Below are 14,658 nucleotides of genomic sequence, written 5' to 3'. Positions count from 1 at the left end.
TGACATTTTCCTGTGCAACTCGATATACCAATATCGCATTACAATGTTTTTATTTCATTCTAAGATGATGAAATGAAAGTAGAATGCTTTCTGATTTGTTTCGTAATACTGTATAAAACATGTTTAAAAGTATCCAGGGGGAATCCACAAAATCGCTGAGCTTTGAATAACACTAGTAATAAACTGTTCATAATTATAATTCTGTCTGTCATAAAAACAACAATCAATGTAGCACAATGTCTTTGTTTGTTCAATTTTGAATTCTTAATTATTAGTTAATATTTACTCAAGATGGCTTGAATGTCAAAATATTGATTCAGAGAAAGTGTAAAACATAAGGGCTTTGTTAAACGTGAAGGTGATTATTAATATTTTCCAGGATAATTAATTACTAAACCAACCTGTGATAAGACTGAGGTAGCCTCATTCAAGTCAACATACAATGATACAGTATGTGAATTCCCTGAGTATGATGTAATGGCATGCTGTTTTCAAAATGGCTCAAGTGTTGTCCTAATGATAATATAAAAAAGGTTTCTTTGTAGGATTAATGCTTTAAACTGAACTGGTTAACAATGAAAAAAAAAATGCTATTACTGTTTTTCACTTTCATGCATTAATTTTGAAACAGTAATACTGTATCAAAATTAAGACATACAGTATAAAAACCAGCCACATTCACTGGAAAGCATGATGTTTAAACAAAATGCTTGTGTCATCTCAGATAATCTGAGACGGTATGGAGTTGTCACGTCTGTCTAAGAGTACTACTTTTGTTAAGTAAATCCCGAGGGTTTGGATACCAACAGAAGCTCATTTGAAAGCATGTCCATGCAATGATTGGGAATGGCCTGTATCAAGCATTTCTCTTTATCCTTGAGTTTTGCAGAGAGTTACTGCAGGATGCAGGCAGGTAATTTGTTGTACCCGTTCATGTTCCCCGGACTGCCATTTGACTTCCAGTCAGGAGTGAACTGCGGCATCTGACCACTTTCACAAACAATGAGGGGAGTTGAAGACAACACCCCCCCCCCCCCCCTCCCCATTCATCATTTACTGCAGTTCAGCTACAATTAAGTTGTTTTGAAACCAATAAAGAATCAAGCTCCACAAACCAGAATTACCGTAATCCATGGAATTAAGACTCCATGCAACAGAAAACCTGGAAAACGAGCAAAGGTTTTTGAACTGGCCAAGTCAATGTGGTTGCTAAATGGTGAGGACTTGAATATGGAACCTTAAGTACTGTTGTTATTGTTCAGCATTATAAACCACTCATTTAAATTGCACAGAGACTTTCACTAGTTATAAAATGTCCCAAATCATAAAATATGCCTCCTTTGAATGACAGGAATTGGCATACTGTATGAGGCTTAAAAAACTGAGCAAACACAATTACATGGTAAAAGGGCACTTGGATGAGTTTTTTTTCCCTCTACCTTTTCAATGCTAGAATGTAAACGTTTATGCTGGTACTCGAGAGGGCGCTAGAGCTTAGATAGATAAGGAAGGAGTCCATATGGATTCATGCAAATATTATATACACATACAGTACATTTAAAATAGCTGGAGGCATAGTATGATTAAATTATGTAATTTATGCTGTGCTACAAATATTCATAAGTGGCCATTACCCCTGCTGCTCCATATAGCATATATGGACATGTTGTAATTTCTAAATGTATCAAGGGTTTTAAAAATGCTTTAAATGGTTAATTTAGGACTGCAACAGTATGTGAGGTTTCTGTGTTTAGCAGTTCTCTTTTTACTGCATAGGGTCCCTTGATGGGGGGTGGAGGGGGGGTTATGTCAATCCTGAGCCTCTATTCTTGTCTTTTTTGCATTAAAACTAGCCTAGATTAAGCAATATATTATATCATTATTTATTTTCCATTTCATTATGGTATGCATAAACTTCAATGCAAAAATTAAAAAAAGTTGTGTTTATGTGAATTCTTTATGAAGCCAAGCAATGTACTTATTCCTTAAAATTGATCTGTACAGAGCCAAATAGAGACCGACTGCTTACATCATAATAGTAAAGCAAAATGTATCTAGGGCAACAGAACAATAGAGTGACATTAATAATCTAAATATCAAATGAGTCTTTGCCTTAAAAGGAGCTTCCCAGCTGACTTTATGTATATTTTAATGATACAATATAATTAAAATGTATGTCATATATATTGCAGTTAACACACAAACACACACGGACACGTGCACACACATGACATCATGACTGCATAGGTTTCTCTTGTCATCGACACCAACAAATTACTGTGAAAATAATAACATGCAATTTACTGTAGATTTCTGTACCAGAATCCATAAGGTTCTGTGTAACGTTTGGCTCCACCTGTGTGTATAGGCTCATAGTAATTGGTAAAAGTCACACACAAATGCCTTTAGAGACTGTTGTATAGGCTCTGTTGTATAGGCTCTACTGTATAGGCTCTGTTGTACAGACTATTGCATAGAATCTGTATCGAACCCATTATGCACTTTTAACCTATTGGTGTGTTCTATTTTAGTAATATTGTCCAAATGTCAAAGACAGCACTTGGTGCATGGACAATTTCTGTACAAAAAAATATTTTATACCACATTATAATTCTTACTAGATAATAACAAGAAAAAAAAAGAAGTAAAAAATAAAAAGATAAAGAATTTCCCAGGGCAGGAGGGTAAACCAATCCTACCGACCAGCACAATTAAAACTAGCACCACGAAATGCTTCGCCAAGATTAGTCGGTGTTACCAGACCAAAAGAGGTGAAAGGTAAGGAAATATTTAGAGATGCCCTATTTATTTACCTTGTATGAAATAGGAGATCTGATTTAGAACAATACAACCTGCTAATTATCATACAAGAGGTTTGTCAGCCTGCTCTACTTTCCGCAGTCATGTGCAAATAGCTACCTGTGTGTTATAGTTGTACAGACGAAGAAGCACCTTAATGCCATACTGATGGTAACATGTTGAGACTTAGGAGCAGGGGTCAACTCATTGGGGCAGGTATGGGGGGGGGGGAGCAGGACAGGTATTAGTAACAAATTTGTTACAGTGTTCAAAGGGAATATTCTGAACTCTATTCTGTCAAATTTGAAAACAGGGTTGCGAATATGGGAGAGTGGAGGACAGGAATCAGGCATAGCCTGGGTAAGTGTTCTGCTATCTGGAAGACCATGTGAGATGTTAACATGTATCTCACACCTTTCAATCTATTATGACAACACTGACCTGGGTAAGTGTTCTGCTATCTGGAAGACCATGTGAGATGTTAACATGTATCTCAATCCTTTCAATCTATTATGACAACACTGACCTGGGTAAGTGTTCTGCTATCTGGAAGACCATGTGAGATGTTTACATGTATCTCACACCTTTCAATCTAATATGACAACACTGACCTGGGTAAGTGTTCTGCTATCTGGAAGAGTATGTGAGATGTTAACATGTATCTCACACCTTTCAATATATTATGACAACACTGACCTGGGTAAGTGTTCTGCTATCTGGAAGAGTATGTGAGATGTTAACATGTATCTCACTCCTTTCAATCTATTATGACAACGCTGACCTGGGTAAGTGTTCTGCTATCTGGAAGAGTATGTGAGATGTTAACATGTATCTCACACCTTTAAATCTATTATGACAACCTGGGTGAGTGTTCTGCTATCTGGAAGACCATGTGAGATGTTAACATGTATCTCACTCCTTTCAATCTATTATGACAACACTGACCTGGGTAAGTGTTCTGCTATCTGGAAGAGTATGTGAGATGTTAACATGTATCTCACACCTTTAAATCTATTATGACAACACTGACCTGGGTAAGTGTTCTGCTATCTGGAAGAGTATGTGAGATGTTACCATGTATCTCACTCCTTTCAATCTATTATGACAACCTGGGTAAGTGTTCTGCTTTCTGGAAGACCATGTGAGATGTTAACATGTATCTCACTCCTTTCAATCTATTATGACAACACTGACCTGGGTAAGTGTTCTGCTATCTGGAAGACCATGTGAGATGTTAACATGTATCTCACACCTTTCAATCTATTATGACAACACTGACCTGGGTAAGTGTTCTGCTATCTGGAAGAGTATGTGAGATGTTAACATGTATCTCACACCTTTCAATCTATTATGAAAACACTGACCTGGGTAAGTGTTCTGCTATCTGGAAGAGTATGTGAGATGTTAACATGTATCTCACTCCTTTCAATCTATTATGACAACACTGACCTGGGTAAGTGTTCTGCTATCTGGAAGAGTATGTGAGATGTTAACATGTATCTCACTCCTTTCAATCTATTATGACAACACTGACCTGGGTAAGTGTTCTGCTATCTGGAAGAGTATGTGAGATGTTAACAGGTATCTCACACCTTTCAATCTATTATGACAACACTGACCTGGGTAAGTGTTCTGCTATCTGGAAAAGTATGTGAGATGTTAACATGTATCTCACACCTTTCAATCTATTATGACAACACTGACCTGGGTAAGTGTTCTGCTATCTGGAAGACCATGTGAGATGTTAACATGTATCTCACACCTTTCAATCTATTATGACAACACTGACCTGGGTAAGTGTTCTGCTATCTGGAAGAGCATGTGAGATGTTAACAGGTATCTCAAACCTTTCAATCTATTATGACAACACTGACCTGGGTAAGTGTTCTGCTATCTGGAAGACCATGTGAGATGTTAACATGTATCTCACACCTTTCAATCTATTATGAAAACACTGACCTGGGTAAGTGTTCTGCTATCTGGAAGAGTATGTGAGATGTTAACATGTATCTCACACCTTTCAATCTATTATGAAAACACTGACCTGGGTAAGTGTTCTGCTATCTGGAAGAGTATGTGAGATGTTAACATGTATCTCACACCTTTCAATCTATTATGACAACACTGACCTGGGTAAGTGTTCTGCTATCTGGAAGAGCATGTGAGATGTTAACAGGTATCTCAAACCTTTCAATCTATTATGACAACACTGACCTGGGTAAGTGTTCTGCTATCTGGAAGACCATGTGAGATGTTAACATGTATCTCACACCTTTCAATCTATTATGAAAACACTGACCTGGGTAAGTGTTCTGCTATCTGGAAGAGCATGTGAGATGTTAACATGTATCTCACACCTTTCAATCTATTATGAAAACACTGACCTGGGTAAGTGTTCTGCTATCTGGAAGACCATGTGAGATGTTAACATGTATCTCACACCTTTCAATCTATTATGACAACACTGACCTGGGTAAGTGTTCTGCTATCTGGAAGACCATGTGAGATGTTAACATGTATCTCACACCTTTCAATCTACCTTTCAATCTAATATGACAACACTGACCTGGGTAAGTGTTCTGCTATCTGGAAGAGCATGTGATTTGGGAGGATGTAGCCTGTGCTCTCATCCTCTTCCCTGGCAATGCTGTCCCTCCAAGCATACAGGAGACGGAAGGCATGGATCTGTAACAAAAGTGAAAGGACGGATTTTCTTCCTTGAATCATGACCTGTTGATACACAGTTTGGTAACAGTCTCAGCTCTGTTTCTCTGTTCGAACATTAAATTTGGTAAATTCGGTAATCCGCACGACAAAGCTATCTACAACATAAGGCTAAGAATGACATGTCGAGAATGACACTTTGCTGCTATTGGTGGAACAACATGACACATATATGACCAACAGGTCAAATCTAGAACAGACATGTTGAGGCTATTAACAACATGTGCAGGCTATAAAGAATAAAGAAACAACACATTGAAAAGAAACACCTTTTGTTTCAAAGAAACAACAACATGTTAAATAATTGAGAGGAATAAAAGGCTAATTAACAAGTTGAAAACTGGGCTTTTGGAGATTATAGGAACAACATACTCAAGACTGAAACTTACCTGCTTAGCATTGAATGATTTTCGATTCTTCTTGTACAAGATCAAGTAAGAGACGTTGGTGAACAACGGCTTGTTGTATTTCTGAAAATTTAAGAATTTATAGATTGACCGTTGAAAATCACATACGAAAAGACCAAACATGTTATCTGTATAGAAAACTGATTATGACCTTCATGTGATGATGATGATGACATTAAAACTTTAAGGATTAGTTGGCAATATTTACAAATATATTGTTGCTACGCATACTCAACTTTAGCAGAAAATTCTCCTTAGAGGAACAATAACACAAAATGCTGAATGAAACTAACTGTCTTGGGCTTATGTAGCATACACTGTCCTGAAAATCATGGTGGTTCTGTGACATTTATTACAAACATTTCTTTCCTTAAACATAAATCCATCCATTATAATTAACATTCCTTTTCTTAAACATAAATCCATCCACACAAGACCTTAATCATCCCATTAAAACAAAGAAACCTTATTTGCAAAATAAAAGTACCAATGTTCTGGTGTCACAGATAAGATAAGTATAATGTTATTTAAACCAGGCTGGTTTTGAAAATTAGTCATTTTCCCAAAAATAACAACTTACCCTTAAAGCGATTGCTTTGCTCCGCTCGAAGACAGCCTTAAGCAAGTTCTTTTGTTTATTTCCAAGTTTAATCAATTCCTCTTTCATCTTGTTACAAATATAGAGCAAGTAATGAGTGTCTTCCCTGGCATATCTCTTCATAGCTTCCGGTAATGGTCTGAAGAAAAATTAAACAAAAAATCAAGTTGAGACGAGAATCCTTGGCTAGCATGGGACACAAACCAGCCTCAGAGCCTATAAGCTCTGAGTGCTACCAGCCAAGCTATTGAGCTCTTAAATAGTCAGGTGGTAGTCCCTATGTTACCACTGGTCTGTTGACAGGGTGCCAGCCGGAAGCCACAGTACTTTGCAATAACTTTTAAACTCACAATCCCAATTTCATTCGAATCCCCCCAGAAATCAACATTTTTCAAGACAGAAATTGAAACACATTTATTGTCACTTGTACAATTGCCTCGTTTTATTGGTGAGGAGAAAGCTGTGAAAAGTGACTACACTTATGTCGTATTGAATCTAGGTAAGATCTTATCTATAGAAATCTTGACTTATGTTTCGATTCATTTTCATATTTTTGTAGTTCTTGTTACTTCAATTAGTCAAACTTAAGAACTGTGCAATTTGAAAAAACTGCAGAACTCAACTGAAAGTTAAAACAAATTATTGAAAATCCATGATTTTATGATAAAACAATATATTAGGAAAATAGAACTTTCAACATGCAACAAATCAGCATAAAATATCAGTAAAATCCTTTTATTCTTCAAATTAAATTTTCAATTAAAAATTCAATTTTGCACAATTTAACATTTCAACAGACAGACAGAAGGCAAGTAAAAGGAAAGAAGGCAAGTAAAAAGAAAGAAAACAAAGGTAGAATTATTCCCTCAGACAGAGAGTTTATGAAACTTCCTACCGTATTCTCCAGTCTGCGAGCTGATATTTTTTGTCGGATTCGACGTTGCAGTAATGTTTCATCAGGAATGCTAGCGAATTACGAGCCAGCCCTAACAACTTGGACGCTTCTCCGGTGTCGAACAAATTGACGACATAGATCCCAAAATCTTTTTGCAGCCACTCGATGTCCATCATAGCACCATGAAAAATCTGAAAATCATAACAATAAAGTCAGCAAAAATTAAAATAGCATGGTAATGTATAAAGCATTATTTCCCACTTTTACCACACCCTCATATATACTCCCCCTCCCACCCCCTCCCACACATTCCCTTCTCTGATTTGCTTACTTTGTTGAGTCTTGCAAAAAAAACTTGAAACAGTAAAACTACTGTAAAAGCCTAGGAATACATCCCTTTCTTAGTAGGATGTACTAACATTTAGCATGCAACTAATGTACGAAGGCGATAGGAAAGTTGTTTCTATCAACACAATTTTCACAAATATGCTAGAAATTCATTCATGTTCACAAAGTAATATCTTGGTGCCATCCTAAAAGTCTCTAAACTATCTGAAAGTCTTGCCATAAAAATCTGTAAACACTTGCAGACATGACACACCAACTTGCTATTTGTGGGTTGAGCAAGTAAAACTTTAGAAATGTAGAGGGGCGAGGGGGGGGGGAAGTATATGGGGCCTTAGGGGCTCAGAAGGTGTTAATCTAAGACTGCCTTTTACTTCTGCAATGAAATTCAACCTACTGTTTTAATTTCAAATATCCAAACCTTGTTGTTATAAAGGGAAGGATGACATGGTAAATACATTCTATGTACTTTGCTTTGCTAATGACAAAGATGCTAAGATTTATCCTGAAATTTGGATGCAAAAAAAATGTTTCATTGCAATAAAGTTGGTAGACTAAACATAGTGAAATCTCTAACAGCATAGTCTTGACTGATTAAAATGTCATTCACTCATGTGAGAGCCAAAATCTTACTCCCCAGAAACTGAAATTTTTGGGACTTCTGGAACAATTTCAGAGATGGTCTCAATCTTTTCCTAACAACCAGCATGAACATCTTCGATCTTCTTCTTTCCCTTGTTACAGCATAAAATGACAATCTTCCCATTTATCCCTTTCCAATAATCCTCTCTTTGTTCCTCCACTGTTTATCTCCTACCTATCCTCTTCCCCTGTTGGTTTCTTTCTTTCTTCTCTCCATCCCTTGTCTACTAATCCCCTTACATCTATGTCTTTGTGTTCACCATGCTCATTAACCTGTCTGTGTTCTGTGCGTGTTTTTGTCCCTTCTGTTACTGTTACTAGTCATTTAGCCTTTGAAGAAGATCCTGATAGGATCGAAACGTCAAGCCAACTTACTTTTACACATTCTCCTACACAGGCTCACTAGTGGATAAGCAGTTTGCTAACAGTTTTATTTTAATTGGAATATAATGCGGCAAAGCTTTAAAGCATCACTAGTGAAACAGCCTAGCAGTAGATCCATCCTAAAGTTATCTCTTCTGGGCTGAAACGGGTGCAAAAAAATTCCCCAGGGTAATTTTTAAGCTCTGTCCAGGACTTACCTTTACAATCTTCGGATCTGTGAAGGATTCGTTGAGGACAAAAAGGTGGCTCCTAAGCTCGAGGGTATCAATGAGGTAATCATGGTCTCTGGTTGATATTTGCATCAGGCAGGTGAAACCTTGGAATGACCGATAGGAATGGTGCTGTTGACCAATCAGGAGACAAAGAAAAAGGTTGTCAACTTAACAATCCGACGATTGGATTCATTACATGACAATTGCTGTTTGTAAATTTTTGTTCCATTCATGTTTCAAATGAAATGTGTCCTGGATGACATGATAGGTGCCATTAATATATTATTAATTAGTTTAAAAATTTGGGATATCACATTGTTCCTTTTCCTTTGCTGTTCTACTTTAATTAACTTTGCTGTTGTTGTTGCTACAGTCATTTTTCTTTCAATATCCATTAATTGCTCATTAAATGCTCTGATTCTTCATAACCTCTTCCAGCTCCTTGCAATGCATATGACATAGATATTATACATTATTCTACCTTGTGGAAATATAGAAAAGCATAAAACAAGCCTGTAAAGGGCATTGTTTGCAGTGATTGTTTTCTTTACAACCAGCTGTTTTCTTTGGAAAACTAGCAAAGCTTTAGAAAACAAGTATATATAGTTAATTCAGCTCCAATTGTAGACCTATTCATCAATATTAAAACAGAGATGATTTCCATTTTAATATTCAACAGTGTTCTCAAGGAGGATAACACACTGTAAGTCTAACAGGCTATATTCTGTATTCAGAAAAAAATCTCTTGACACAACTTTGTTTTATACATTTCTTGACTTTAAATTCTAAACTTCATAAATTATGTATACTACAGTGTTTTCCTCAAGCACTGGCAGCTAACAGAGAGTCTTAAACATGCACAGATGTTCTACTGCTAAGGCTTTACAAATTTCTATCAAATACAAACAAGAATAGGATAGTTGTAATAATTTGCATCCTAAAGTACCAAGTTCACTTACTGTACCTTCCTTTCCTTCAAAGACAATATTGTCTATTTGAGGAGCAAAAATACTTTTTCTTTGTTTGAAATGTGGCAAAACTCAAAGCAAGATCTTTCCCTAAGCTTTGCTTGTTTTACAAAGAACAAACTGGTTATAAAGAAAACAATCAGAAAACTATGCCCTTTACAAGCTTGTTTTGCTTTTCTATATTTTCCACAAACTCAAAGCAAGATAATATTCAAGGCTAGCCAGGTGAGACCAGCTCTTACACACATTAACGTGACCTTTTATAATCTGAACCTCTGATCAGGCCAGCCTACAAACACAAACTGAGAATTCCAAAAGAATGGTTTTCTTTGAAGTTTAATTTCACTGGCAAGGCGTTGCGACACTGTACAAACTTACTATCGATACATCGCATGTCCTCGGAGGGCAAAAAAGAAAATCGTACTTCCTATACAAGTAAGTTTAAGATGATGAGATTTTGAGGTTTTTGTATGATGCTACTGTACACCCACCTCAAGATCAACACCGAATGATGTCTGGGTATTCAGAAGATCCGATAACTCTTTCAGCTGATCGGGAGTTGTAATAAATGTCAGCGGGGTGGTGAGGACCGGTAGGTATTGGTAGCCTTCTTCGACCTCCAAGTGTGAATCGCCAGGCTCAAAGTTTTCAATTTCAAACTGATAAGGATGAGGAGCACTAGAAATACAAAAACATTTTGTTTTTTCACCTTTTTGACGAAAAAGCAAGTTTCGAGTGAATTGACTTAGGGTTCTGTGTTGAGCCTCATGTAACTAACTGAATAGAGGAGTTGTTTTCAAGGATACTTCAAGTACAGTTCTGTATGAATGAATAGAGGCTTTGTTTACAGCACTGTGCATTAAACTATAACTGAATAGAGGAGTTGTTTTCAGTACTTTCATGTATAGCTCTGTATGAATGAATATAGGCTATGTTTAGAGCACTGTGTATTAAACTATAACGGAATAGAAGAGTTGTTATCAGTTCTTTCCAATATAGCTTTGTATGGATGCATGTGGGATTGGCTTACAGCACTGTGTATGAAACTATAACTGAATAGAGGAGTTGTTTTCAAGTATACTTCAAGTATAGCTCTGTATGAATGAATAGAGGCTTGGTTTACAGTACTGTGCATTCAACTATAACTGAATAGAGGAGTTGTTTTATGGGTTCTTTCATGTATAGCTCTGTATGAATGAATAGAGGCTATGTTTAGAGCACTGTGTATTAAACTATAACGGAATAGAAGAGTTGTTATCAGTTCTTTCCAATATAGCTTTGTATGGATGCATGTGGGATTGGCTTACAGCACTGTGTATGAAACTATAACTTAATAGAGGAGTTGTTTTCAAGTATACTTCAAGTATAGCTCTGTATGAATGAATAGAGGCTATGTTTAGAGCACTGTGTATTAAACTATAACTGAATAGAGGAGTTGTCTTCAAGTATACTTCAAGTATAAATCTGTATGAATGAATAGAGGCTTAGTTTACAGTACTGTGCATTAAACTATAACTGAATAGAGGAGTTGTTTTCAAGTATACTTCAAGTATAGCTCTGTATGAATGAATAGAGGCTTAGTCTTGAGCACTGTGCATTAAACTATAACTGAATAGAGGAGTTGTTTTCAGTATACTTCAAGTATAGCTCTGTATGAATGAATAGAGGCTTGGTTTACAGTACTGTGCATTAAACTATAACTGAATAGAGGAGTTGCTTCCAAGTATACTTCAAGTATAGCTCTGTATAAATGAAAAGAGGCTTTGTTTACAGCACCGGAATAGCAAACCCAATTAATAATTTCATAATTACCACTCTGCTGGTACCCCTGTCTCTACCTCCATTCTCTGCTGAGTGATAAAGTCTTGAACACTTTGAAACTTCTGCCCCTGATCTATAAAAATAGATTAGAAATTTGCAACCGGTAAATGCTTACAGAATCATCGCCGAGAAATTGCCTGCGATTGCATTCAGTTAAAATGGCAAGGGACAAAAAATATCGCTAGCTCTTTTTTACTTGTTACATGTTTAATAGACGCAAAGCATCACTGCATCACAATAGTAACATGCAAGGTAGGAAAACTTTTGCTTATATTAAAGAAATGACTGTAGTTTAGACTATGAATTCATCTTGATATGTTGTAGGCTGTTAACGGTCCTGGTTGTTTTTCTAGAAGACTTTTAATTTTTGAGAAATGGTCCTTTAAATATCTGAGAGTCATCAATTAGAGTGGCTGGCCTACTCAGTCTAACAAATAGACCATTTATATGTCAAGTTATGCAGATGCAACACAAAACTTGATGGGAAAGACAAAAGATTTTATGGCCTCAAAATAAACATATATCATCATTGATAACACATGCTTTACAAATATTTTTTCAAAATGTTGTCGACTGTCATCATATCTTTTGTTCATACAACATTAATAGAATATGGTTTCGTAGAGTTATTACAATCATGACACAATGGATGAACATTATAACATTCATACCTGAACTGAGGAGATGACGTCATCATTAATTTAGCCTTAAGTGAGCATTCCGGAGATTTAGCACATTTTGGACTGGAATATCTAATGAAATATTTACTAGCAGTTGAAGTTTTTCCATTGTTTTCCACTGCTTAATTTCATCATTTTCAGGAGTGCAATGGCCATACTCCCATCAGGTTATTTGCCAGCCCACATTAAAGCCCTGTGGGATCACCATTCAACCTTTACCACCAACCACCTGTTAGTTATCATTACCTATATTCAGTGGTTTTAGGGCATTCGGAAAGTTAGCAAATTTTGAACTGGACTCTCTAATGAAATATAACTAGCAGTTGAAGTTTTTCCATTGTTTCTACTGCTTAATTTCATAATTTTCAGGAGTGGAATGGGCCTACTCCCATTATTAGTTATTAGCCAGCCCACATTGAACCCCTGTGGGATCACCATTAAACCTTTACCACCTACCAACTCTTAGTTATCATTACCTATATTCAGTGGTTTTAGGGCATTTGGCTTGTGCTTGATGATCGGTCTGAATGGGACGTTACTATTATCAACCTTCACTTCGAACTTCAGCTGCGGTCGAATTGTATTCTTGGCATACATCATGTGAAAGGACTGCTTTGGATTTGCAGAGTCATCGTTCTGGAAAAGAGTGAATATAGAAAAATGTGATAGGTTTACCAAAAAACTTGCACACTTATTATACCCAATGATGAAAATGAGCAGGGGGCCAGAGAGGGGGTCAAACGGCCTCTGTAACTAGCCCGCAGCCCCATTACATTGCTGAGAAAATAAGAAAAAACCCACTATATGGTAGCATCTGGCCAACAAGTCACCCCTGTAAATAATTGTTTCAATCTGAACAATAATCTGAACAATATCTCAGCAATATAAATAAAGCATACAGGTTTATAAACTTGTTTCTGCATGATAATTTTATACTGAACATTAAAAGGAGTATAAATGATAGATTAGACATATTAACTACATGGCCCGGTGGGTCCACCAACCAGGTGCCACTTTTCATAGAAAGTGGCTGCTGGTCACGGAATCTCAACTTTATCCTTGTTTTATATGATAAACTCTGCTGCTTCTAACCGCAAATGTATAATAAGCATTTACTAATAAGCATTAGATTTTATGATGTTCTGTCGTGTTGGTTTTTAAGTTCTAACTTCAATTGGAATTTTCACTCTTTAGCATTCAAATTGTAGATTTTGTAGTCAATCTGTTTTATCGCTTTACTCTTCACCAGTGCTTTTAATGGTTTTTTATTGTCATATTCCTGTATATATCTGTAGTTGGTACATCTAATTACTTTTTTTTGTATTTCAAGTTTTATGTCATTGCATATTCTAGATTGTTTGTAAAGCGCACAGATGCATCGCGCGTAGTGCGCTATATAAGATTTTATTTACACTACATTTGTTTGAAAGTATAGTACAATTAATTTCAAATATTTTTACTCAAATGATTGTGGGATATGGAGGGCATTGGGGGGGGGGGGGCATGGGACATGAAAGCACTGCCATCTCTTGAATCAATGGCTACTATTAACAAGTGGCTATTTTTCACTGCAGTATGCTGTCTATGAATGACCCAGTACAGAGCGTACATTTTCTCATAAGATCCTAAAATGATTAAGACAAGACCCCCTTAACACTTTGCACAAAAGAAAAAATTAAAATCTGTCTTTATGCATTTTTGTTTGCTTCTTCACTGACAGCAACCGACCTTACTTTTTTTAAATTACTTCAAATGTTTACCTTTCTATTCCAAGAAGCGATTGATACATTTGCTACCTTCTGATTGGTATTTATCAGTAACGGTGACTCTGTCTTCTTGATGCCAGATGCCTCATCCAAAAGAATACCCTAGAGGGAGAAAAAAATAGAAAATAGACCTTATTAGATTCTGGTGAAATTTTGCTAGTATGGCAGCTTCACAAAGTCACCATCTGCCGACTCTAGGAAAGCCAAGTGGGCAAAAAATCAGTTGTATTTTTGAAACATACACCTGTGCTAATTGATTATTTTTGCATGCTTCTTATGTTTCCCTTTTTCTTTAATTGTATTGTTCTCTAGTAAGGCGATCCACCTGGCATCACTTAAGTTCCTAACTAATTAAAGAGACTGAACTGCTTAGTCTAAAATTTTAATTGTCTTTGTGTACCAATGTTTGTTAGCATT

The 14,658-nt window shown here is 36.4% G+C and overlaps 1 protein-coding gene across 3 annotated transcripts in view; it reads right to left on the bottom strand.

The window, feature by feature from the left end:
- The window catches only part of LOC139975759 (exosome complex component 10-like), a 106,109-nt gene that overhangs the window by 87,921 nt on the left and 3,530 nt on the right, over nt 1–14,658 (bottom strand). For all 3 annotated transcript variants that reach the window (XM_071983914.1, XM_071983915.1, XM_071983916.1), the window contains exons 5-13: nt 14,236–14,343; nt 12,952–13,111; nt 11,787–11,868; nt 10,466–10,652; nt 8,992–9,135; nt 7,424–7,614; nt 6,511–6,667; nt 5,913–5,993; nt 5,366–5,484 (exon numbers count right to left, since the gene is read on the bottom strand). In XM_071983914.1, coding sequence (XP_071840015.1) covers nt 5,366–5,484; nt 5,913–5,993; nt 6,511–6,667; nt 7,424–7,614; nt 8,992–9,135; nt 10,466–10,652; nt 11,787–11,868; nt 12,952–13,111; nt 14,236–14,343 — 1,229 coding nt within the window. The remainder of the gene's footprint in view (nt 1–5,365; nt 5,485–5,912; nt 5,994–6,510; nt 6,668–7,423; nt 7,615–8,991; nt 9,136–10,465; nt 10,653–11,786; nt 11,869–12,951; nt 13,112–14,235; nt 14,344–14,658) is intronic.

Source organism: Apostichopus japonicus, chromosome 11, assembly GCF_037975245.1.
Source record: "Apostichopus japonicus isolate 1M-3 chromosome 11, ASM3797524v1, whole genome shotgun sequence".
Taxonomy (NCBI): domain Eukaryota; kingdom Metazoa; phylum Echinodermata; class Holothuroidea; order Aspidochirotida; family Stichopodidae; genus Apostichopus; species Apostichopus japonicus.
The sequence above is the reverse complement of the archived record's forward strand: the minus strand, read 5'-3'. Positions and strand labels throughout refer to the sequence as shown.